The sequence below is a fragment of the Pelobates fuscus genome, chromosome 4 (genome assembly GCF_036172605.1).
Source record: "Pelobates fuscus isolate aPelFus1 chromosome 4, aPelFus1.pri, whole genome shotgun sequence".
In the NCBI taxonomy this organism is placed as follows: Eukaryota; Metazoa; Chordata; class Amphibia; order Anura; family Pelobatidae; genus Pelobates; species Pelobates fuscus.
This window is the reverse complement of record NC_086320.1, coordinates 224,571,726-224,599,406: the sequence shown is the minus strand read 5'-3', so window position 1 is coordinate 224,599,406 and position 27,681 is coordinate 224,571,726. Positions and strand designations below refer to the sequence as shown.

The 27,681-nt window shown below is 40.3% G+C and overlaps 1 protein-coding gene across 1 annotated transcript in view; it reads right to left on the bottom strand.

Annotated features, from left to right (window-relative positions):
- Positions 1-27,681, bottom strand: part of LOC134608801 (uncharacterized) — a 60,608-nt gene that overhangs the window by 9,461 nt on the left and 23,466 nt on the right. The window contains exons 6-9 of the mRNA XM_063451910.1: positions 26,680-26,712; positions 24,533-24,568; positions 22,784-22,819; positions 5,813-5,848 (exon numbers count right to left, since the gene is read on the bottom strand). Coding sequence (XP_063307980.1) covers positions 5,813-5,848; positions 22,784-22,819; positions 24,533-24,568; positions 26,680-26,712 — 141 coding nt within the window. The remainder of the gene's footprint in view (positions 1-5,812; positions 5,849-22,783; positions 22,820-24,532; positions 24,569-26,679; positions 26,713-27,681) is intronic.

The following is a 27,681-nucleotide window of genomic DNA, read 5'->3' as shown; positions in this document are numbered from 1 at the left end:
GGTCTAAATTGCTTTTACAGCATAAGGCGTTTTGGATCCATAATCTGGACACTGTAGCCCCTATAAGCCTTAATGAAAATGGGATTTATTCTATGTTTCTCTAATCTAGTCGCTTGTTTTGTCATTTGTGCCATCTATTTTTGTTATCCTCGCTATTCCTCTTGACTTTTTTTCTGCAGGTATGGCTTTATGATTTTTTTTTAAGCTCTAGGAGATTTGTTTTTCTATAGACTGGAGAGTCATATTATTAAAGGGACACTATAGTCACCAAAACAACTTTTGCTTAATGAAGCAGTTTTGGTGTATAGATCATGTCCCTGCAGTCTCACTGCTCAATTCTCTGCCATTTAGGAGTTAAATCACTTTGTTTATGAACCCTCGTCACACCTCCCTGCATGTGACTTACACAGCCTTCCTAAACACTTCCTGTAAATAGTCATTTAAAGTGTATCCCTCCTTTATTGCAAGTTCTGATGAATTTAGATTTTCTTATCCCCTGCTATGTTAATAGCTTGCTAGACCCTGCAAGAGCCTCCTGTATGTGATTAAAGTTCAATTTACAGAGAAAGAGATACACTTGTTTAAAGGGACACTATAGTTACCTAAACAACTACAGCTTAATGTATTTGTTCAGGTGAGATCTATAGCTCCCTGCAGGCAATCTAATGTAAACACTGTATTCTCAGAGAAAATACAGTGTTTACATTGATTGATCGGAATACCTCCAGTGGCCGTCACTCAGACGGCCACCAGAGGGACTTCCTATCATGTAGGGCCCTAAAAAGGCCTTGTACACGTCAGACGTATTACAATACGTCAGACGTGTGCAGGAGAGAGAAGGCCCTGTGTGCGCGTCTTCTCTCTCCAGCCTGTCAGCAGAGGAGAGGGGGCAGAGACCGCGAGCAGAGCAGTCAGTCAGCTCAGCTCGCGGCCGCGCACACTGCGCGCATGCGCGGTAGTGCGCTCAGGACTTCAGAGGGCGGCATGATTGCCGCCCTGTTAAGTATGTGCGCATGTGCGGTGAAGCCGCGCATGCGCACAAGGGAGCAATGACGCTTCCAAATGGAAGCGTCTGATTGCTCCCTGCTCACGCCCGCCTATTTCGTCATTTTTACGAAATAGGGGGCATGGCTTCACGAGGCTCCCGGCGCTGGAACCAGGTGAGTAAAATACTCTGCCTGGAGAGTATAAGGTAAATTACACCTTTAAGGTAAATTACATCTGATTGAAAGTAAAAAAAAAAAAAAGTTTTTTTTCATGCAGGCTGTGTCAATCAGAGCCAGGGGAGGTGAGACAAGGGCTGCATAACAGAAACAAAGTGATGTAACTCCTAAATGGCAGTGAATTGAGCAGTGAAACCTGAGAAGCATGATCTACACACTAAAACTGCTTAATTAAGCTAAAGTTGTTTAGGTGGCTATATTGTTCCTTTACGTTTTGAATTATTATAGTATTCATGCTTTCTGGATATTATGCCTCATTGATACACTTGTATATTTTCAAGCTATATAGTAACTATGTGTTAAAATTGTATTGGATCACTTATTTATCTATTTACACTTAGAGACCTGTTCACTGCACCTTCACTTAGTTTTTTATTGCAATGTTGTTCACATTGTGTCACTTTTTGGTCCTTAAATGTATTAGCTCTTCTAGTACTCTATTGCTTTTCTATTTTGCCCTCCTCCATGTAGTTTGGTATACTTTTTTATATTCTACTCACGGTAGTATTTACCTAATCTTACGTTTTACACAGACACTCCATGGGGGTTTGTGCACGGGTATCTTAGCAACCACGCTACCTCCCGCACGGCGTCGTGACGTAATTGCGGCTTCCTGACACTTCCAGGTGTAAGCAGTCTGGTGATATCACGGTCACGATTAGTAAGTGTATTTCACCCCTTATGTATATATTCACATTTTGTATTACACTCTGTATCTTGAAAAAGACCCGCCAGTGTTTGCAGATATAACTGTATTTTTTTTCTTCACTTCATTAAAGTATCACTAGAAAGTCCTGTGAGTGCACCCTGAGCATCTTTTGGATACATGGTTTATATATATATATATATATATATATATATATACACACATATATATATATATACAAACACATACACACATATACATACACACACACACACACAGACAGACACGAACAAGATTTAGGTACAAACAGTGGTATGGAGTTTTAGATTTAGGTTTCATTTTTCAGGTCTCAAGTAAATATTCTAAAATGTCACGCAGTTTGAGAACAAGCATAAATTTTAGATTTCAAAATAAATATAACATTTAAAACCATGTTATACCATTATAGGTTTAGAAAAATAACCAGAAGTAAAAATAAAGCACTGTATCGAAACTGTAAAGCAAAAACACAACAAGGTCAAAAACAATAATGCTTTTGGTCAAGTTTTGTGCAGACAGTTTTCAAGGGTGGGCGGATTCAAGAAAGGGCTGTAAAAGTCAACACTGTGTTGCCAGACGGAAAAGCCGATAAATTAGAAAGAGTAAGCACTCTATAAGTTGAGATTTGTTTAAATTGCAGATTCTCGAGAGGCAGCCGAATGTAATATTTTAATGATAACATAGAGCCTATGTAATCAATCCATATTAATGATACCATCAAAGGAGAATTCTAGACAGAGATGCTGTTGACGTTTTTAAATTTTATATACACCTTTATTTGGCTCCTTCCCTTCAGTTGGACAAAAGCCAATATAGGTAAACTACATACTGCTCTCAAGAATGTCTGTGGGAGAAGCACTGGACTTGTGAAGACATTTGTTAAATTCTACTCCCTGTGATTTAAAGGAAATCAGAAGAAATACCTTGTTTTTAATGCATTAGATTATGCACAAAAATGTATGAAGGTAATAGGTTATAATGGCACTATGCCCAGGCCATGAAACAATACAGGATAGTGCAAAGAGTTTGTGGTAAAGGCACTGTCCCCCTATATTGTCTCAAACCAACTGAGTGAGCAAGCCGACAAAATAGAGGCCTTTCAAAAGCCTGGCCCCTTGGCTGCAGATCTGTTAATCCAAAGCCAATGTTTGGGCATCAAGATTAGGTTCAGAATACAGGTCTACCCCATGTCAAATTTGCACTCCATCATGTCCAGGGTTAAAGGGGTTTATTCAGGCATAAGCATAGCAGAAAGACCAGGCTGTAGGTATCAAGTAAATCAAGTTGTTTTTTTGCCAAACTGATTGAATCGCTTATACTTAATTTGAGAATTAGAGGGGTTAAACCTTATTTTGATGTGTTTTACACTATGAAACACAGTCCATAAAGCCTCATTCACCCTCGTGTATTCTCTAATTACAATTACAAACCTGCAAAGGAACAGATTTCTCTGCCAGAAGCCATTAGTCATTGATATAATGAATGTAAAGTTGCTGAAAATATAAGCACACTCCCTGCTTTTAAAATAGTACAGGTTTTACTGGGTGATATTCTTAAAGTTAGGGAGGGGGTGAATGGACTCCCTTTCACCGTAAGGATTACAAACATCCATATACAAAAACAATTGAGCACCGGCCTAAAAGAACACAATAATATACAAAGCGGAATAGAGTAAACACAAATGATGTTTAAACAAGGGGTTTCTTGGGATAAAATTTTTATAACCAATTCACCATTTTGCAATAGGGTGCAATTTTGGAATGAACCACCATTTTAGATTCAGGTGCAATTTTGGACGTAGGCTCCATTTTGTTGTTTACTGCTTACAGCTGCTTAAATAATAGTTTATATCAAGACAGTATTAAAATATATCTTAGCTTTTGCAAATGACCATGTACTAAATTTACTCTTAACAAATGTTTCCTATTCAGACACTGTTTTGGGGAACAAACAAACAAAAGTGAAACTCTGTCAAGCGGACACTAGCTTGGTGATGCATGTCAGTCAATTCTCCGAGCTCTTGGTGTGGTGTGCGGGTTGGAACTCAGAGTACAAACCGCAGCCGTTAATATATCCCCGGGGAAGAAACATTGCCCCAACTGTGTTAATAACACTCACAAGAGTAATATTGAGTGGTGCCTTGAATACAACTCATTTATCTATTTTTTGAACATCATTAGTGGTTACTCTATTACGCTATGTATATTATTGTGTTCCTTTTGGTATGTCCTTGATTTAGTTACAGGATAACTGGTTAATCCTGGGAGAAGCTGTCGTTATTTATTTTTCACATAGGTTGGTGTAATATATTTTTATACACTACTGTTTTTGATTAATTTTATTGTGGAAGGTTTTCAATTTTTAAGTACTTTATTCTAAACATTGTTTGCACTTTCTAGTGGTTGCACTTAGTTTAGCATTACAACAGCAGTCCAGAGATTGATAAAGATTGTTATAGAAGTTTTAAAGCGGCCTTGTCACTCTCTCCCCCCCCCCAAAAAAAAAAAAAAAAAAAAAACAGTAATTCATAAATCTAGAATTTTTATGAAATAGTCATTTTGACTGGGTTGGAATTTCACAGATATTCCAACACAGTCAAGAGATATACAGAGACAAAGTAGGGACTGCAGGGAACTGCCTGCGTCGACAGAGGATCCCACGGTCTCGCAGGATGCTTCATAGACCTCAATGTGTCGGCTCTGAAGAGGAATAGATCAAGATGATTGCGCCCTCGAGGCACAGGTTCAAGTAAGTAAATCTTATCTTTACCTGCCCTTTCCGGCCACCAGACCCCCTGCGGATTCAACAAACTCCCCCCAACGGTGACAGTGCTGCTTTAAATACCTTTATTTCAGAAATATTTGGTTTAGCTATAGTCACATATGTAGGCATTATGCTCAAATGCAGACGTTCTTTCTACATTCTGTTGTGATTGGTGGTAAGCTTTCAGGGTGCCTACAAATAACAATAAGCACGGTATTGCACCATTTTTTTTATTTGTCATACCTTGTGTATGTGAGGGGGAAAAAAATATACATAGTTTTGCCTTTATACAAAATATCAGACCATGTGTGAAATATTGCATGATGAAGGATAATCTAGGATACTGTATACATCTTTTCATTTCCCAAATGTTTATTTTTTTTAAAAGTTGTGTAAATTTCAATATTTTCAATCTGTAAGTTTATCTGCAAAGCAATATATGCACAAACTGATGGTTTATATACTAGCTATGTGTATCTACACATGTATGTGTATATATATATATATATATATATATATATATATATATATATATATATTTATTTTATTATCAAAAAGTGTGCGTGAAGGGGCTAGATGCAGTAGATTGAGTCTTAACACCATAACCCTTACCATGAACTGGAGTTGTTATAGTGCTCTCAAAACAATTGTGTAGTATAAACCTAACTAGCAATGCCAAAACCTTACAAATAAATATGACAAACCAAAGTTGAGGAAAGTATTCACACACTGTATAGCTCTTTTAAAAATAGGCTGTACGTATTAAAATGTTATTGAACACACACACATTTCCTGTTAAATATTAATTATGAAATACTTAAGAACATACACAAGAAATCAATTTCTAACTTTCACCCCCTAGATAAATATTCACTTTAGCAACGGCCCATTTAAATTCAAAATAGATTAAAAGATTTCCTAATAAAAACACAAATGGAGAGTAATGTGAATTTACTAAGAGACAAGTATACAGTTTGGTCTACAACAGAGATATCATCTTTCATCTTACTGTAAAAATATATTTGCCTATGTGAACACAGTTTAGCAGTTTTATCTTTAGAAAGTACTATGTTTGTTTTTTTATATTAAACAATCTAAAGACAAAAAAATATTTTAAACTATACACTAGGGTAACACTTACCTGAAACACATGAGGTGTCCTTAGACTCTGTGCTTCCTAGATTTACAAAAAATAAATAAAAACAAATATGAGAATAAAATACAGTTTTTTCATGTACATGTTTTAGATTTACATTTATATTTACAACTTGAAGTCCTGGTAATCTTTTACTTTAGATTCACTGCTTCGATCTTTCAGCCAAGTGAACATACCGTAACTGAAATGTTGGCGTTGAGATGAGCTCAAATAAAAACATGCCTTCATTAGTTTTTATGAAAGGAATTTTAAAGACACATATTAAAGACCCAAACCACTACATCTTAATGTATGGGGTTTGGTGCATAGTGTTCCTTTTCTCTGACAAATTTAAAAACATTGCTGTTTCTTAGAAACAGCAATGTTTTACATTTATCAGAACAGAAACCTCTAGTGGGTGTTGAACTAACAGACACTAGAAGCACTTAATCACAGCATGATAATACTGAAAAGTGTTAATCCTTTTCATCCCAGCATCCAACTGGCAGAGTGGAATGATTGAGAGGCATTTGGGACAAAAGGAGCATGGACGACAATTAGAAATATTGGATTGGACAAAAAAGCCACCAATCCTGATGACTTCATTAAAGGCAGAGCTGCTGCTATCTCTATCAAGGCAATCATTTATTTATATTGGGAGGCAGGGTTGGAGGGGATCATCAATATTAAAAAGAGCACCTATAGTTAGACAAAAAGCATCATTAGAGTGTTCCTTTAAATAAACTTTACAAGAAATATTATAGGACATTGTCAAACTGAAGCAAGTTTTTAGAACAAATGTGGGGCACTGGCCCCAATTTATTTTTGACATGAGCTTAATTGCAAACAAGTATTGAACACCGTAAAACAGACTGACAAATTTACAAGGTTTCTTACGTTGGGTAACACTTCCTTTTTTATCATTCCTACACTGTACAGCTCTTTCAAAAACAGGATGTACGTATTAAAATGTGATTAAACACACACACACACACACACATTTCCTGTTGAATATTAATTATTAAGTACTTCAGAACAAACTAGAAATTAATATCTAACTTCCACCCCCTAAATAAATATTCAATGATTTTCTTTTGTTTTTTACTTTCAACGTACACTGCTGTGCAAAACTTTTAAGAATGAATGATTTAAAACTTTTTTTTACAAAATATTTTTTTTTTTTTTAAATGAGATCTTATTTTTTTTTTATCAATTAACAACATGCAAAGTGACCACCCTTCGCCTTTAAAACCGCATCGATTCTTTGTAGGCATATAGTTAGGCCCATGATTAAACACTTATAATGTGATTGGTAAAAGAATGGAAAGAACAAGTGAGGGTGACATGGGCACAAATTGGGTAAACCTCTTTCAGGCAGATAACAAGATAGAGACCTAAACAGTACAAAATACATCATAGTGTAATATGTTTGAAGATATTTTAGCAAGTGGTGAAAATTGGCACTCTCACAATTTTTGAGCCACTTAAAAGCTGTCTCAGACTGTCTGGTCGTTTCTCCCAATACTGGGTTGTTGATCCAAACACCGGGTCCCACCAGCAACTCTAAACAGGTTAGTGCTCCGGAACGAGGGTTGACAGTAAAAAAAAAAAAAAAAAAAAAAAAAAAAAAAAAGGTGTTTATTTTCAAATAACCAATAGAAAATCAACATTAAAATCTTCCAAATTCACAGCACAACGCATTTGATCCCACATTAGAAACACAGAGGCCCTTTGCACTGTACTGTGCATATGATTTAAAATAATATGATGTGCACGGTATATGACTCCATTTCTACAGGGTCATCTTTACCTATAGTCAGAGCTAGCACCCAACACAATATTAATTATATTAAGATCATGGTGATGCTCGATTGCACAAGCAATATTTCATGATAATCTCATATCTCCATGCAACTTATCATTCCATCATGAAATTATCGGTCCTCCCCAAGATACAATGTGTACAGATTATTAAAACAATGTGCTGCCTATAGGTGACTACACATATATATACACACATTTTTTATATTTTACCCCTGGTACCTATACAGTCATTCGCACTTTTATTCCATGGTATTTTATGACACTGACTGAATATTTTTTTTCTCCATGAGACACAATCTAGTAACCCAGAGTGGATAAACAACAGATACAAGTTAGATACCCTCAAACGCGTCCTACCATCTTAGGACAACACGATAGAGCCCGCATAGCCACCCAAAGGAAACAATTGGTTTCTAACCCCCATGGTACAACAGCCATGTACCATATCCCCACAGGGGACCTTATGTAAATATCCTTTTTTTTCCTTTTCCCTCAGTTTTCTCTCTCCCCTTCCTCTAATCCTTCGCTACGAGACTTAAACCTTCTCCAATGGGGCCTAAACTGACCAAAGCACATTACACAGAAAAGATAATCTATGATCTCAGATGCCCACATACATCACACAACATACGGCTGTTAAATGAAGACATAACTCACTCAATTTATGAAACCACAATCACCAAAAACGTCCGGGGACTAAACACTCTACACAAAAGACGAGTTTACAGGAAACCCACTTTGTACACAACAAAATACCACTTTTTGGGTCGCGAGACTACCCGATGCAATATCATACAATTTATTCCTCCAAAACTAGGGGAGTCTCCTTATTGATACATAAATCCCTTACCTTTGAATTACTACCCATCAAAAAAGACTCCCAAGGACGATATCTCATCTCACACTGCAAAATCAATGAAGCCATATACACATTGGTGGGCATTTATGGCCCCAACGCGAATCAACGCAATTTTATACATAAGGTGCTGAACAAACTCCACACAAATCAACTCGTAATATGCAAGACTTGGAGGAGGCGGAGCTTAACTGCCAAAGCGGACGGTTGCACACTCCTGAAGTTCCAGGCTACAAGCGAATAAAAAGCACTAAATCAGGGCAATTACCAAGTCAAATCTGGCCTCAAGGACCTCACCTGACAGCCCAGTCATCATGGGGCTCAAGTCCAAAAAGCCCAAAACGACCGACCCAATCTCAGGATTAATATTGGTGACTTGTGGAGACAGGCACATGGCGCGAGCGGACCCAAGATGGCCGCATTTACAGGAGGCTGTTCAGATTTTTCAGATGACATCCCTTGAAGAAGAAAAATACACTTACCCACGCCAGCGATACCAACGCCGACCCCGACTCCTCTCCAGGCACTCTGTGTTGAAGGGGCTCCTAGCAGAACTACAAAACACATTGCAACCGGACATAGCTACAATCAGTGGCAGCCTGCGGGGCCTGACAGGCCGTACTGTTGCTTTGGAGGAAGCTTCCCACAAAGGCTCCCAGCAAATGGAGAAGCTGGAACGTGTGGTGCAAGAATTGCGACGACAGAAGCAAGCACATGAACGCCGCTTTGCCATCCTGACTGCACTTAGAGGGAAATCCCTCTTCCAATTTGAGAATATGGCACTTGGGTCCTACGCAGACCTATCTAGCAGCACAATGGCCTGGCGACGGTCGTTTAAACCTCTCACCACGCTTCTACAACAACGCAACGTTCGTTACCGCTGGAGCATGCCACGTACGCTTCTAGTACAACATGGGGACACTGAATACCCTCTTCAGGATCTACAGGGCGCAACAACGCTACTACGAGACTTAGTTCTCCCACAGGACTGTCTAATACGAACTGAATCCATTGCCGCCCCCAGGACCCCACATTCCTGGGACCCAACCAGAATTACAAAGTTTACTCCACGTCAACCATTGCTGACCGTTGGTTATAGCCCACGACTGGCATCCCCTTCATCCCGCCCCCTCACTGCCTATCCGCAAAGCTTTGCCCACTCTATAACAAAAAGAGGCCTAAAATATCCTTTAACCACATAGCGCACAAGCCACAGCGATAAGGCCCAAACTCAGACCTACCGCTTTTAATCACCACAGCCCTAGGTCTAGCCACGTCCTGACATGCAACGGTATGGCCCCTTAACGAACGCCACCACAAGCGGAGAGTCCATCTCCTTTAGACGCTACTCACCTTTTAGCACAATATTCCCCATAACAAATCGTTACTGACCCAAGAGGTTAAATGTAGTATGTGTGTCTCTAAATATCTAAAACATCAATTCATGTGTTACCCTAATCCTATGGAATGTTACTTATATTTGATATGGTATGTATAATTTGCAAGTTGGGTCATGTTGTCACGGTAAAGCATAATCGTGAGTTGACACAAAATGCACCATTCAAGGGAATCGGCTGAGCCGAGAGCAGGGCGTATCACCAGCGCTAAGCCCCGCTGTAGTGAAGATGGAGGCTGATGAACTAGCTGTACCTGCTAAGTTTTACCACACAGTGGTATATCAGATAGCCTAGGCAACTTTATTTTAAAACCATAGCCTGTGTAGCACTATTACCGACTCGCTATCCACATGTTTAACCAGACATATCACAGTACAAGCTTAGCTGTTGTCCTATGTTTAGAGATGTCAGTACAGCCGGTTAAGACTCTCAAAGATGTGTCCCTGCATATCTCATTCTCTACAGTACAACTATATCCTATTTAATTTTAAACATGCAAGATGAGTCTGAGTTATGTTTTGCTTTTCTTGTTTTACTATATTAATCGCAAAAGCGTGGACAGTCAAGTAGCCAAGTGTACTCGGTACATGTTTAAGCATGACCTTTATGATTTTGTTTTAGAGCCAATACAGATAATCTGTGAACTTTCACACCAATAGCCTATAACTTTCCGATATACTGTCCGTTTACCATTTTGAAAAAAAAAAAAAAACTATTTCTACACAAATCGACTGTTAATTGAACATGTTTATTATTTATTTTTGTGCAAATCTTTTTTTTTTTATTAAGGTAAGGTGTGTGTAGTGGATGCAGTGAGAGTATTTAATTAGTGAATGCAGAGTGTGTGTTTGTGTAGTGGATGAAGTGTGTGTTTGTGTAGTGTATATAATGAATGCAGAGTGTGTGTGTGTTTGTGTAGTGTGTGTGTAAAGTGAATGCAGTGTGTGTATGTAATCAGTGAGCAGTATATAAACAATCAATGATCAGTCTGTACAATCAGTGAGCAGTCTAAAAACATCTAGAGGGGCGGGGCCTGCAGAGCGGAGCAGACGCATGTTGCTGCTGCTCCCGCATCTAACCCTACCTAATGCCGATTCCTGCAAACAGAGGCTGTGACCCGACTTACTGTGGCAACCAAGCGATAGGGGATACCGAAACCTGCAAGATGACACACCACAAATAGACTTTTGCACCTGTACCGACCTTCCTGATGTTGCGGCCTACAAGCATGGTGGCTGTCAGGGAGACGGCCGCTCTCCCGCCGCCCAAACACACTGCAAGGCAAGGTTTGAGCCTCCGTCCTCCGGGCCCAGCAACATGGCATTTCACGAGGCCTGCACCCACCCGACAACAACCCACAAGCCTGGACCTGATATTCCAGCAATTCTGGGACAAACTGGAACGACTCCTCGCAAGGCCATCCTTGGCATAGGGAGGTACATCACGGGGACGGGGAGCCGGAGAGGGAGCAGGCCTGTTCCGGGGCAATACATACCCTCCTAACCCAACAATGAGCACTGACCGCCCACCCGGGCCGAGGGTCACAAGGAGGTTCCCTCCTCAGCATCGACCACACCGCCGGAGACCCGACCGCTGCTGCCGGCGACAGAACATCGGTGCTTTCCATGACGCACATGCAGGGAAAAACTCTGCCTCTACGAGCACCCGAGTTTGTGGCACCTGGATGCAGACCCCACACAAGGCCTGGGGGGCCAGGGGGAGGCCTCACCTTCTTCGCAACTCACCTGCACTCTACAGACCCTCCAAGCACCAGCCTCCACAATGCCACGCGAGGGGATTGGCTGATAAAGCGGGCCGTGAGCTGCACCTAGGCCTATGGGTGAGCACAACCCCCTGGACTGACACCCAAGGGGAATCGCACTGCTACTGCCGAGCAACACTTGACCCTCATAAGTGGGCACTTCTAGCGATCACTAGCTGCCTGATTTCCGAAGTGAATAAGTTAGTTTAGCTCTCCTTGGGGGTCCCCATAAATGCAGAAACCCCAAACATAGCGTAACATGTGTGTCTTACGGTGGCAATTAGCCTGACATTCAGCTAACGTAGTAAAACTATGTCTGTTCATTTTTGTTCTTCATATTTTTGAAAGCCTACTTTAACATATTTGAGCAGGCACATATGTCTAATGACACAAGCCTGTCGACCCCAACGTGACTCACCACATTAGAAATACTAATTTAGCTTGCACCACACCTAATATTGCATGTTTACTCTATCACATTTCTCTTGTGAAAAACAAAGCTTACGCGCTCTTACACTATTTTCAAGCACTAACTAAACCCAGCCTGTATTAATCTGTTTCTATATTATAAAAATGTGGCAGTCTTTCTTGGGAGTCTACTCCAATCGATGCGAATACCTTTATCTTGTTATATCCTGCAATGACGACTCTTTATTCTGTATGTTGTGAATCAAATGCCATAATAAAAGAAAGATTGACAAAAAAAAAAAATTAAATCTGGAAGCTATCAATTGAGTTGTTCTAGGCAGCTACAGCCGGGGGACAGGACAAATACAGATTGCCGAAAATACCAGACCAGACCGATAATCGGTAGATCCCTAACTTTAACGAACAAGCTAACATTTCCCTTATGTTATTGGGAAGCTTATGATATAATCCTGTTTATCTCTCTCTAAACAAAAAAGTGCAACGTCTTTAATGCCATGTGAATACAAATCTGTTTGCACCAGCTGTTGTTGCAGTGCAAATTACATGTTCAATATGTGCACAACCAAAATAAAGAATTATTAAATATGCAGGGACTTGAACCAAGTCCTCCACCCACACATGGATACAACTCTTGCCAAACAAGCCCCCAGATCTAAATCCCTACTGACACAATGCAAAGCCCTCACCAAGCGGATCTCCGAATATGACCTGTACGGTGTATGGCGTACTCAGCACCCTAATGACAGGGAATTTAAGTTTTTCTCTTCGGTACATAAAACACACTCAAGAATAGACATACTAGTGTCCAGAGGCTTGTTATCTGTCGTGAGCTGTCGTATAGGAGATGTAGTTTGGTCGGTCCGTGTTCCGACAACTATGACCTTACAAAATATATTCGACCTTAGGGGACGGACCCAGTGGCGCCTGAATGATACACTGTTATACAACAACGAGTTTAGAACTAAATTGGAAGCGGATGTCAAATTACTTTAAAGACAACATTACAACCCGCGACTATATGGCAAGCTCATAAAATGGTTGTCAGAGGGTTGATAACTAGTAGAGCTTCATATCTAAAACAAATTACACACAGAATATCTTACCCTACTCAGAACGCTTAGGAACCTAACAAATGCCCATCTCCTGCACCCCACGGATACACTAGACCAACAAATACGTCAAACTACCAAACAAATAAACTACTTCCTTCTAAAAAAAAAAAAAAAAAAAAAAAAAATAAAAAAAAGACAGCCCATACTCTCCAAAGATTAAAACTGAAAACTTATACACAGGGCAAAAGGGCCAGCAGAGCACTTGCAGCAATGTTACATAGGCACAAATGATGATTCCTAGAAATGGTGCAATTACACTAATTGGTGTTAATGGTTGCAATGGAGGGCACACAAAAGGAATCAGTTAATGGTACAATGTACATTGTAAAATGTTCATAGACCTATGTAATGACCACTGCAAAGTTCTCGCTATTGATAGGCATGGAGTAGTCTCTAAACTTTGTTCAGAGAGGAGGTATTATGAGAAAATTAGATCCCTCATCCAGAGCCATACCCACCTATAGCCTGCCATTACTCTTAGGGCAACCTAAACTGACGAGTTGAACCATGGTGCGGACGTACCTATGCTACCATCTGAAACGACCTCAGGTGACCACCGCAAAGAGATGAGAGACTCAGCCTCTCCACTGTCTCGTCCTTCACCCCCTGTCTCCCCCCTCCCCCCCTACACATTTCCAGAACAATTGTTTAACCCCAGGGGGAGTATGTATATAACTTAAATGCATATTTAGTTATAGGGCCCTGGGGTGGAGCATTTGGAGAGAAGGGTAGGCCAGTGCTCCACTCCGCTGTTTGTTTTTTCTTGGGAGACTAGGTCCAGGTCAGGATTTGATCTGTCTCCAACCCACTACTCAGCTGCAGCAGTGGGAATAAACCCCTCCCTGCTAGGCAGGTAAGGGAGAATGTTTGTTTCTCTGTTGAAGGGCTGGAAGCAGCAGGCTGGCTAAGCACTGGAGTGCAGAGAGCTGACAAAGACACTAGGTTGGTGAAACCAATATTGTTTTGTTATAGTTTAACCCCTGAGAGATAGGGAATCTGATATTAGCAAGTGCTCAGACGAGCTAGGTTTTTGTTTATAGGGATTTGTGTTACATTATTGTTTTTTCATTTGCTGCCGTCTCTGTGGTGAAGCTCAACAATAAAGGAATTGCCTGGAATTAAGTTACTTTTAACCCCTTAAGGACACATGACGTGTGTGACACGTCATGATTCCCTTTTATTCCAGAAGTTTGGTCCTTAAGGGGTTAAAGACTGTGCATGTTTGTACACAAAAGGACCGTGCTAACTGCAGACAAGGATCACAATGGTTTGATTATATATATATATATATATATATATATTATATATTATATATATCTCGTCTAAACAGGCTTTTTCAAACACCCTCATACTATGCGACTTTATAAACAGAGGGTAAATTAGATTTCTTTTTAAAATTGGTATGAACTATTTCAGGGGTATTATACGTCTGGATATTACACAGATTTATATATATCTATATATCTAAATTTGAGTTTTCTTGATCTTTAAAACATATTTTAAACATAACTTTCTAATAAAACAATTTATAGCCACATATGCTTCAAACGTATTCAATTGACGGCTGGGAACAAACTTAAAACCTTTTGATAAAACTTTACTATGTGTATTAGATAACATCTTTTTAGATTAGATTTAAAAACTTTACATCATTATTCTTTTCTTTCTTTCTTCCCCCACTTGTGTATAACTCTTCTTCCTCTTGTTCCCCTTCTGACCTTCTGAGTCTTTTTTGGGGGGTGTAGTATTGTTTTATTTCCTCCTCCCTTGTCTTGGATCTAAAAAAAAAAAACCTCTTCTCCTTTATTATCTTTTAGGCGCTCAAAATGTTTTTTTAGGGGGGGGGGGGGGGGGGGGGAAGAGTTGAAATTTCTGGCTTGTTATATCATGTTGTCTAACCTTACTCCACTCCGAGGTTCCCCCTCTTTGGAACGGTTGGGGGCGATATTGGCTTCTTCTGGGTGATTTATCATGTCTTTGTTTATGATTTTCAATTTGATGGGTATTATATCTATCAAATCTTTTAGTGGTTGTCTTCTATTTCAACTATAGCTGGGAGCATAACAACTTTTGATTTATACACATGCCAGTATTAGGCTTTTTTAACCTTATATAAAGTTGCAAGAAAAAGTATGTGAACCCTTTGGAATGATATGGATTTCTGCACAAATTGGTCATAAAATGTGATCTGATCATCATCTAAGTCACAACTATAGACAATCACAGTCTGCTTAAACTAATAACACACAAAGAATGGAATGTTGCCATGTTTTTATTGAACACATCATGTAAACATTCACAGGAAAAAGTATGTGAACCCTTGGATTTAATAACTGGTTGAACCTCCTTTGGCAGAAATAACTTCAACCAAACGTTTCCTGTAGTTGCAGATCAGCAATGCACAACGGTCAGAAGTAATTCTTGACCATTCCTCTTTACAGAACTGTTCCAGTTCAGCAATATTCTTGGGATGTCTGGTGTGAATCGCTTTCTTGAGGTCATGCCACAGCATCTCAATCGGGTTGAGGTCAGGACTCTGACTGGGCCACTTCAGAAGGCGTATTTTCTTCTGTTTAAGCCATTCTGCTGTTGATTTACTTCTATGCTTTGGCTCATTGTCCTGTTGCAACACCCATCTTCTGTTGAGCTTCAGCTGGTAGACAGATGGCCTTAAGTTCTCCTGCAAAATGTCTTGATAAACTTGGGAATTAATTTTTCCTTCGATGATAGCAATCCGTCCAGGCCCTGACGCAGCAAAGCAGCCCCAAACCATGATGCCCCCACCACCATACTTCACAGTTGGGATGAGGTTTTGATGTTGGTGTGCTGTGCCTCTTTATTGCCACACATAGTGTTGGGTGTTTCTTCCAAACAACTCAACTTTGGTTTCATCTGTCCACAGAATATTTTGGCAGTACTGCTGTGGAACATCCAGGTGCTCTTGTGCAAACTGTAAACGTGCAGCAATGGTTTTGTTTGGACAGCAGGGGCTTCCTCTGTGGTATCCTCCCATAAAATCCATTCTTGTTTAGTGTTTTACGTATTGTAGATTCGCTAACAGTGATGTTAGCATTTGCCAGTGACTTTTGTAAGTCTTTAGCTGACACTCTAGGATTCTTCTTCACCTCATTGAGCAGTCTACGCTGTGCTCTTGCAGTCATCTTTACAGGACGGCCACTCCTAGGGAGAGTAGCAGCAGTGCTGAACTTTCTGCATTTATAGACAATTTGTCTTACCATGGACTGATGAACAGCAAGGCTTTTGGAGATACTTTTATAACCCTTTCCAGCTTTATGCAAGTCAACAATTCTTAATCGTAGGTCTTCTGAGAGCTCTTTTGTGCGAGGCATCATTCACATCAGGCAATGCTTCTTGTGAAAAGCAAACCCAGAACTGGTGTGCGTTTTTTATAAGGCAGGGCAGCTGTAACCAACACCTCCAATCTCATCTCATTGATTGGACTCCAGTTGGCGGACATCTCACTCCAATTAGCTCTTGGAGAGGTCATTAGTCTATGGGGTTCACATACTTTTTCCACCTGCACTGTGAATGTTTACATATAGTTACATAGTTACATAGCTGAAAAGAGACTTGCGTCCATCAAGTTCAGCCTTCCTCACATATGTTTTGTGCTGTTGATCCAAAAGAAGGCAAAAACAAAACAGTTTGAAGCACTTCCAATTTTGCCACAAGCTAGGAAAAAAATTCCTTCTTGACCCCAGAATGGCAGTCAGATTTATCCTTGGATCAAGCAGTTATTACCCTACATTGAAAGATTATATCCTTGAATATTCTGTTTTTGCAAGTATGCATCTAGTAGCTGTTTAAACATCTGTATGGACTCTGATTGTTCTTACAGTAAAAAAAAACAAAAACTTTCCTTTGCCTTAGACAAAATCTTTCTTCTAGTCTAAACGAATGACCTCGTGCCCTATGTGAAGACCGGTTTGTGAATAGATTTCCACACAATGGTTTGTATTGGCCTCGAATATATTTGTATAATGTTATCATATCCCCTCTCAGGCGACGTTTTTCTAAACTAAATAGGTTTAAATTTGTTAACCTTTCTTCATAGCTGATATGTTCCATTCCTTTTATTAATTTTGTAGCCCGCCTCTGCACATTTTCTAGTGCCATAATATCCTTCTTTAGAACAGGTGCCCAAAATTGCACAGCATATTCAATGTGTGGTCTTACCAGTGATTTATAAAGAGGCAAAATGATATTCTCGTCCCGAGAATGAATGCCCTTTTTCATGCATGACAGTACCCTACTGGCCTTGGCCACTGCTGATTGACATTGCACATTGTTGCATAGTTTGTTGTCTATAACAATTCCCAAGTCCTTTTCGTGTGTTGTTATCCCTAATTCGCTTCCATTAAGGGTATACATTGCTTGTGTATTCTTTACGCCGAAGTGCATAACTTTGCATTTTTCAACATTAAATTTCATCTGCCGAAAAACGACGGGTAAGGTCCCCGAGACTACATGGGACGAAAAACTAAGAAACCGATGCCGGGCAAGCCCACCCCAGGGCTAACGATAGGAGACATGTGGCGGCAAGCAGGCTACGCAAACGGGCCCAACATGGCGGCTCTCCATGGCGGCTGCTCCGACTTTTCGGATGAACTGTCGGAGGAAGCAGAGGACGAACACTTACCTGCTCCTGCCCCAAAGCAAATGCCTAAACGCAGCAAACAAGGCACAGACTCTGAGCCGGTCACCACGGCGATCCTCAAATCTCTATTAGCTGACCTGCAGAAAAATATCCTGGCGGATGTCACGGCGCTTCGAAACGACCTTCAGGGTCTGACAGGCCGCATCAGCACACTGGAGGGGTCTACACAGGCCCATGCACAGGACATTGCCACGCTACAACAGGCAGTGCACAACCTCCAATTACAGGCCCAGAAGCTTGAAAACCGCTCCGCGGCACAAGAGGACTCCAGACGGAGACACAACTTGAAAATCAGAGGGGTCTCCGAGGCAGTACTGGAGGCCGAGCTACCACATGTCATGAAACGCTTGCTTACAACCATCCTGCCGACCAGGCAAGCCACAGAAATCAAGCCTGCAGACCTCTTTCGGGTCCCCAAGCCCGCAAAAGCACCAGCCACAGCAACCAGGGAGGTCATACTTGCGTTCCGAAATGGCCGAGAAAAAGCTGCAGTACTCACGGCCCTGCGAGGGAAAACGCCTCTTCAATTTGAATCCATGGAGCTGACATTCTTTGCCGATTTATCCAACGGCACCTTAGCCTGGCGTCGGTCGCTCCGACCCCTAACCACTCTACTTCAACGGCATAAAAATCGGGTACCGATGGCGACTCCCCCGAGCTCTCCTAATCCAACAAGGGGCAGAGACACACCAACTCCACGACATTCAGGAGGACGCAGCCCTACTAAAGACTCTGGGCCTACCGCAGGACTCACTCGAACAGGGGGGACCTCCTACCCCTATCTCTACCGCCTGCAGATGGGACCCAGCGAGGATCACGCCATTCTTCCCCACAGGCGCAACACCGGACTCATATGCTACGGTCACCACCTAGAGGCTGCAGACACTCCTTGCGGCTTACTGGAGGGCCCCAGGACGCCTCATTTAGTAAGGACACCAGAGATCCATAACAGGAATCACCCACAGATGGACAGCTCAGTCACCCCACAACGGGGAACACGGCCAACCACACACCCACGCCCAGACCATCACAAGGGCATAGGTTGATAACAGGACAACTCTCCGAAGCTCTGCGATTCACACTGCAAGCCCTCGCATACTAGAGAACACGGACTAACCCCTGCTGAACTCACTTACCTGTTTTTCAAGTATTAGTTTAAGTAGAACTTTCGATACTACCTTTCTCCTCATTATCTTATTTTACTAAACTATCTAAGACCTGCCTTCCCTATGGAGCATCTAGGAGGTCCCTGGACCTAAAGGGGTTTAAAAATGTTTATTCTTGTGCAAAGCCTTATTAACACAGGTGCATGCAGCAATACACCACACTAGGATACGAACCTGCAGGCGATACACTGTGCCTACACATACATACCTACGAATGCAACACTGTTAACCTGCCTAGCACGTCCTATGAATGTTAAATTAGCTTAGACTGTTGAAACACAAACGCTCACCTCATTTAGCTAGCAGGTGTTATAATGTAAATTGTAAAATGTCCTGCTCTAGATGTTACTAGAATGTTAAACGTTTACCACACACACAAGTGGAAGTTACCAGGTTAGCTTATTGAAACTCACTAATTTGGGCTACGTGAGCCCCCGTATAAAACGTATGTTCCGTTTAGCTTGTTTGTCGGTTGCAATTTCGGCTGTTATGCGACACATGCGCTCTTCCCACATCTAATTTTTGACACTCCCGATACCACTGAAGGGCTGTATCCCCAACGATCTGTAGTAGCCTGGCATAACCGAACCATACTGCAGCAAACATGTGGTATCTCAACTAGGCTAGCCTGTTTTAACACAACCCCACCTCATTTCCGATGCACATAATCGCGCCTTACTACACTGACATACTGTACTACGCTATCTATACGACCTATGCTTACCCGGTCTAACCAAACTATACCACGACACACACGGTATGACCCAACTCATCCTGTGGTTAGCGTAGCAGGTTGAACCAAGCCCGAGTCTCACTCACGACATTATCATAATGCGCAGTTCCCAACTAACCCACATTAAGACACATCGCTCAATATACATCCCACACGCAGGCCAAATGCATCCACGCAACACAGCGCACCCCAGCGCACCAACTGTTTTAACATCGCTTATGTATCTAGCCCAACATTAACACATGAGGAACACAGTTCCCTCTTGATTTTCTCTCTTTATGTGTGACAGACCTTACTATTTAGCAAAAGTGACTATTTAGCGCAGATTACCACAGTAACTTTCTCTGTAACGAGTAACGCAATGTCGAACCATGCTTGTTCTTGCAATCATATATAAAAAAATGTGCACTGTAAACGCTTAGCAACCTCTCTTCTGAGGTCGATGCTTTGGTTATTACTTATTTGGTTTGGTTATTATAGTTAATGCATATTTTAGTTTTGTCGCCACTGTACTCTAGCAACTGACAATCTAGCTTGAGCCCTAGCCTAGCATAGCCAGCAAACATGTACCGCCTGTTTAGACTGACAAAAGCCGGGCTTAACCAACCCACTAGATTACCTAACATGTCCTCTAATGTATGGATTCATCTTCACTATGCCTATACATGCCTTGTCTCTCATCTCTATTACTCCGTTGAATATGCTTTCCTGATATACTCTATGTACTCGCTTACTTCAACAAAACGAGAAACCAACCTGTTGAACTACAGCTCACCTTAACTTCTAAACTGTGCCTGATCAATGTTTGTGTGTTTGTGAATACTCACTGAACCAACTTGTTTATATAAAAATTGTGCAGAATATTACACATGCCAGCCAACTGTTAAATGTCTGTCTGTATGCTTGTCAAAGCTGTTGGGGCATGACAAGCCCACTTAATGTATTTTCATGCACGCTAAAAATAAAGAATAAAAAAAAAAAATGTCATCTGCCATTTGAGTGCCCAGTCCTCCAGTCTATCTAAATCCCTCTGCAGCAAAGTAATATCTTGCTCACATTGTATTATTTTACAAAGTTTTGTGTCATCTGCAAACACTGAAACATGACTTTCAATGCTGTCTTCAAGATCATTTATAAACATGTTAAATAGAAGGGGTCCCAGAACAGACCCCTGAGGGACACCACTTGCCACCTCTGTCCAGCTTGAAAATTTACCATTAACGACAACTCTTTGTACTCTGTTTTTAAGCCAATGTTCTACCCAAGAACAAGCATTTTCATCTAGACCAATTTCCTTGAGTTTGAACACTAATCTTCTGTGTGGAACTGTATCAAATGCCTTGGCAAAATCCAAATAGATCACATCCACTGCAACACCCTGATCTATACTTCTACTTACTTCTTCGTAGAATGCAATCAAGTTAGTTTGACACAACCTGTGCTTCATAAAACCGTGCTGATTTTTGCTGATAACCATGTTCTTCTCAAGGAATTCTTGAATATTATCCCTTAATAACCTTTGAAATATTTTACCAGCCACATAAGTTAAGCTCACAGGTCTAATTTCCAGGCAAGGATTTTGAACCCTTTTTGAATATAGGAACCACATCTGCCTTCCTCCAATCCTCCGGAACACTTCCTGAAAGAAAAGATTCTTGAAAGACTAAAAACAGAGGTTCACTTATTTCTACATTTAGTTCCTTAAGTACACGTGTATGGATACCATCAGGCCCTTTAGTTGCTGCAGCATCTTGTCTTGAGTTAACCAATTACAATTATTCTGGTGTGTTCAATAAAAACATGGCAACATTTCATTCTTTGTGTGTTATTAGCAGACTGTGATTGTCTATTGTTGTGACTTAGATGATCAGATCACATTTTATGACCAATTTGTGCAGAAATCCATATCATTCCAAAGAGTTCACATACTTTTTCTTGCAACTGTATTTTATGTCTTTTATTTTGGGATATGCCTTTGTGCAATATGGGACTTGTGGAGTTAATGGCTTATGTCAAAGATTCTCTGTTTTGAAAAAACATTTGGTTAATATCTGTGCCCATACCGGAAGGAGAAACCCACCCATCTTTGATATGTGCTCAAAAGCGACAATTGCGGCAGGAAATGCGTCACAGGAAGTTGACGCACTGCCATCTAGAGAGCGACGATCGCGGAAGGAAACGTGTCATAGAAAACAGACGTGCCGCCATCTTGGTCGAGACATGGCCAGAATACCTACACACAGGAACTGAATACAAGGCGGTATCCATTCGTTCATATGAGGTAAGGGGCATTAATTTGAAGTAATTAACGCACCCAAACCCAAATAATTGTATTTTTGTATGTATATAAACCCTATTTGTATAACCCTGTCATATGCACCTGAGGAAGACCTAGCCAAAGGTCGAGACGCGTTGTGCTGTGAATTTGAAAGACTATATTTCCTATTGGTTATTTGAAAATAAAAACCTTTTTACCATCAACCTTGGTTCCAGAACACTAACCTGTTTGGAGTTGCTGTATCTGGTGGGACCCGGTGCTTGGTCGTTTCTCCCAATACTGGGTTGTTGATCCAGACAGTCTGAGCCAGATTTTGAGTGGCTCAAAAATCTGTGAGTGTGCTAATTTTCATGATGTCGTTTGTATCTTGTACTGTGTAGGTCTCTATCTTGTTATCTGCCTAAAAAAGGTTTACCCAATTTGTGCACTTGTCACCTTGACCTGTTCTTTCCATTTGAAACGTATGTATTTAGTGTGGGAGTGGCAACAGACTAGGGTGACCCTGTTGCTGCACTTGGTTTTAGCGTCATTGTACCATAAAGCTTTATTGCTTTTTTAAATTGGTAGAAGAATGATTGGTGGGTCAGGTCTGCAACACATACAATATCTCCACTGTATTGCCATTTTTATTGTAAAGTGTAAGAATGTGTCCTATCCCCAGAATCGATCTGTAATAACAGTCCCCCACTGAAAGAGGGGGGCACAGATATCTTACATTATGTGGTGCAGCAACATAACTAACCTGAAACAGATGGGGTTTCTTTTTTCGCAGTGCTTGCTGTTTGTACAAAAAGAGAGAAAAATACAGACATTTCATGTATTTTTACAATTTAATAGACATTTAAAATTTGAATAAACAAGCATCAGTGAACTTATCTGAAGTAGTACACATAAACCACAAGACAATGCTTTCCGTGAAACCTTTTTGTTACAATGTATGACAATTAGTGCTAATAAACGTTACCATGAACATGTATGGTTAAAAATTAGTGGAGGCTTTTGTACCCCACAATTCGACATGGTTACCTAGCTACCATTCTTACCATGGCACAGCTTTGAGTTTTTTTTGTTTTGTGTAAATTTTCCTTTGTAACTAAAGAACAACGATGTTTTATCCTATATACTGCACAATATGATTCATTTGTCATTACATATGCAGAACATTACACAACATAAGCAACTGCATCAACGATCTTGCCCTCCGAACCTCCTCATTCCCCTACCCCTCTGAAATGCACATTCTGTGAGATTATATATATATATCTATGGCTTATTCTACTTCAATAATCATTCAATTAACATTATGTTTGCTAATGCCAACAACCGGTTCATCCATATTGTAACGTGGTTACAATGTGCTTACATAAAAAAATAAAAAAATACATAAAAATAAATTGAGGCTATTTTATACTAATCTTGTTATCTGCCTAAAAAAGGTTTACCCAATTTGTGCACTTGTCACCTTGACCTGTTCTTTCCATTTGAAACGTATGTATTTAGTGTGGGAGTGGCAACACACTAGGGTGACCCTGTTGCTGCACTTGGTTTTAGCGTCATTGTACCATAAAGCTTTATTGCTTTTTTAAATTGGTAGAAGAATGATTGGTGGGTCAGGTCTGCAACACATACAATATCTCCACTGTATTGCCATTTTTATTGTAAAGTGTAAGAATGTGTCCTATCCCCAGAATCGATCTGTAATAACAGTCCCCCACTGAAAGAGGGGGGCACAGATATCTTACATTATGTGGTGCAGCAACATAACTAACCTGAAACAGATGGGGTTTCTTTTTTCGCAGTGCTTGCTGTTTGTACAAAAAGAGAGAAAAATACAGACATTTCATGTATTTTTACAATTTAATAGACATTTAAAATTTTAATAAACAAGCATCAGTGAACTTATCTGAAGTAGTACACATAAACCACAAGACAATGCTTTCCGTGAAACCTTTTTGTTACACTGTATGACAATTAGTGCTAATAAACGTTACCATGAACATGTATGGTTAAAAATTAGTGGAGGCTTTTGTACCCCACAATTCGACATGGTTACCTAGCTACCATTCTTACTTTGAGTTTGAGTTGAGCTTTGAGTTTTTTTTTTGTTTTGTGTAAATTTTCCTTTGTAACTAAAGAACAACGATGTTTTATCCAATATACTGCACAATATGATTCATTTGTCATTACATATGCAGAACATTACACAACATAAGCACCTCCTCATTCCCCTACCCCTCTAAAATGCACATTCTGTGAGATTATATATATATATATATATTTTATATATATATATATATATATATATATATATATATATATATATATATATATATAGCTTATTCTACTTCAATAATCATTCAATTAACATTATGTTTGCTAATGCCAACAACCGGTTCATCCATATTGTAACGTGGTTACAATGTGCTTACATAAAAAAAAAAAAAAAAAACATAAAAATAAATTGAGGCTATTTTATACTAATAGCACTTACTTGAACCAGGCAGCTTCGATTTTTTATTAGTGCTTTCTGAAATAAAAATGAAGCCAGAAGCTTAATTAGAATATTAATGGAGTCTTATGTACAATATTTTGAATTCTCTCAAAACACTGGATTTGAAGCCATAGAAATATTAACATAAAAATATTAACGTGGGCTCCTCCCACAAACAGGCATGGCAGCCCGAGAATAGTTTTGAAAATAAAATTTGATAGAATTATTACCTAACCTTTATTAGATACAATCTGCCATTTGCAAACTTCAGCTTTGAAACAGGTTTTGTATTGGGTCAGATCAATAACATTTGCTCTTTTCCCAATTTCATGGATATTTTCTATACCAACCTACCATACAAATGCAGGCCAAACTGATTTCAGCAGTATAGTTCTAATTTTCAGTACCTGTCCTACATTCCAATTTTTTTGGGGGGGTGGAGGGGGGACCAAGAAGTTGTCCTCAACAACATTAGGTGGGCTCACTGTATGCTCAGGGTGTTAGAACTCCGCAAAGAGCCCTGAAATAGTTCTGGCAGGATCTGCCCTCAGTGGGCCAGCCTGAATTATAGACAGGTAGCTTGGCATACATCCATGCTAGTCTGCCAGGCTTGCTGAATGGATCCTGTGACTAGAGCAATCTCGCCGCATTGCATTGGAGAAGCCTGGTTGCCCGCCTGCTGCCTTTGGACTATGGAACAAACTTTAAAAGACTTTATTTTCCCTGCAGAAAGGCTTATTCGTGCCTTTCTGCCGGGGTGTTCGGTAGATTTTATCTACCGAACAAACTGCCGAAGGAGCGACCACCTGGGAGCTGGAGTGTGCCGCCAATTTACCTCCCTGAAGCTGCGGTTAACCGCAGCTTAATTGACGAATACAGGGTGGTCTTTGTTCATTTACCGAACACGTGGCCGCGGCCATTTTAAAAGTCCCGAGCGGCCAGCGGTGTTCAGCGCTTACACCATGGATCTAAAAACGGACACTTATTTGCACGAACACCGCTGAGCCGTCCGCCGCCTGGTTCTTATTCGTACAGATCTAACGAATACATGTTCCTCCGGTACTTTTGTTATGTGAATGTGTTAACCCAGATAGCTATGCCATGGAGCCTATTCGTGTAATTAAAGACTTTGGCTCCATGGCAATTGAACTGTGTGAATAGGATCTGAGCACTATTCGGTAGTTTTGTGTGCTCAGATCCCAGCTCTCTGGGGATGTGTGACATGTCTGTGTTTTATGTATAAAATATGACTTTGTGTATTTTAAAGTGTTTTAATGCTCACCATGTGCATAATGGCGATTTGCCTTTGTCCTGGGAGATAATTGAATTACTTCTCAATTATCTCCAGGGCAGAGGAGAGGAAGCCAGGATGCATTGTGGGAAAGTATTGTGACTGTATGTCCTAAATTGATACCTGTCTGTCTTTTGTTACAGTCTCCCATTTGGTCCCCTGGGGAGTGTCCACCAAGTGGGAGACCTGCATAAATACTGGGCGGGTAGCCCCTAATAAACCAGACCACTGCTTAACCCTCAACACGTAGCTCTGTCTCGTTCTTGGGGGGGGGAGGGGGGATTTACTGTATTCTGTTAGAGACTGATTGCCAGGAGTGTAAGCCGCTTGGGAGCTTTTCCTGTTCGTCTGCTAGCAGCTATTCGTGAGGTTCCGGTTCGGGAGTTTGGAGTGCTACCTTATTCCCTTGTATGCAGTTCGGGAGTTTGGAGTGCTACCTTATTCCCTTGTATGCAGTTCGGGAGTTTGGTGCATTCCCTTGTACCCAGTTCGGGAGTTTGGTGTTCTACAGTAGCTGCCTTTATATCTGAAAGGGGAATATCGCCTAAACGGATTTTAACCCCTTGTCTGCTGAAACGGTCCGTTACAGATCCCCTTTCCTGTGCAGGACTGCCCCTCCCAATGACATTTTGATGCACATGACGACGGAGTTGAGAGGCACGCAAATGTTATTGGCACATGATAGCCAGTAATATTAGCTGCAAACAGAATTTCCGTTTTAACTAGGTTTTAAAAAGTAGCAGGCTCCTTTCCTTATTACAAATGCCTCTTTTTTCTTAACATTATTAAGAAAAAGTAAAACAATGACAAAACAATCACCACAAATATTTAAACAGCAAGGGGCAGCAGGCCTTACCTGAACCAGATGGAGTTTCTGTTTTAGTGGTTACTATATGTACAAAGGACATAATTAGAGTGATAGTGAACCTTTTTATAGCTCACCAAAACACAAAAGGGAACATTTATCAAATTGTTCAGAAAGTTGACAGCACAATGCAGTCTTTATTACTTTGATTTTATTCCTGGTTTACCAAAAAACAACCACGGTACATATGCATTTAAGACAAAAAGACACAGACCAAACAATCCTACGTGTGGTCTAAGCACTAGTATTGTCACATTTATTAGAGAACACACCTCATTATAAATTATATTGGGCGATCACCCCTTTGCCATGTGTTCCCAACCACAGCCGCATACACAACTGATGATTCCCTCTTATCTGTGAGTTAAATTAATAAATATGTACCTTGGTGAACAGCTGAAAAGTATTACTGGTCTATGTACTGTTGAATATAAATTGTCCTTACTGACTATTTAAATTCACTTTTATTAAATTGTTGTTTAGTTTCAAGCATTGAAAAAGAATAAACTGGTTCTCAGCAAAAAGCAAAAAAAAACCAAAAAAAAAAAACACAACAACGCCATTTGCATAGAACTGATAATAGCTTTAGTTGTATATTTTTCAATGGAGCAAATGTATGCATATACAGTATCTATCAAAAGTGAGTACAACCCTCAAATTTTTGTCGTATTATATATTTTCGTGTGACAACGCTGAAGATATGACACTCTGCTACAAGGTAAAGTAGTAAGTGTACAGCCTGTATAACAGTGTACATTTGCTGTCCCCTGAAAATAAAAATGTGAGGGGTGTACTCACTTTTGTGAGATACTGTAAGTCTACCGATTCCATGTAAATTCACTAGCTGGAACAATTAATGTTGATTATATGGCACTTAATATATCTAAATTTGTCTCTTCCACTTGCCTAATAAAGCCACTCACAGGGTGGACACCAAAAAGCCTTTAGCACAAACTGATAAAATGGTTTAGCTCCTGAAATGTTTGGGAGGCT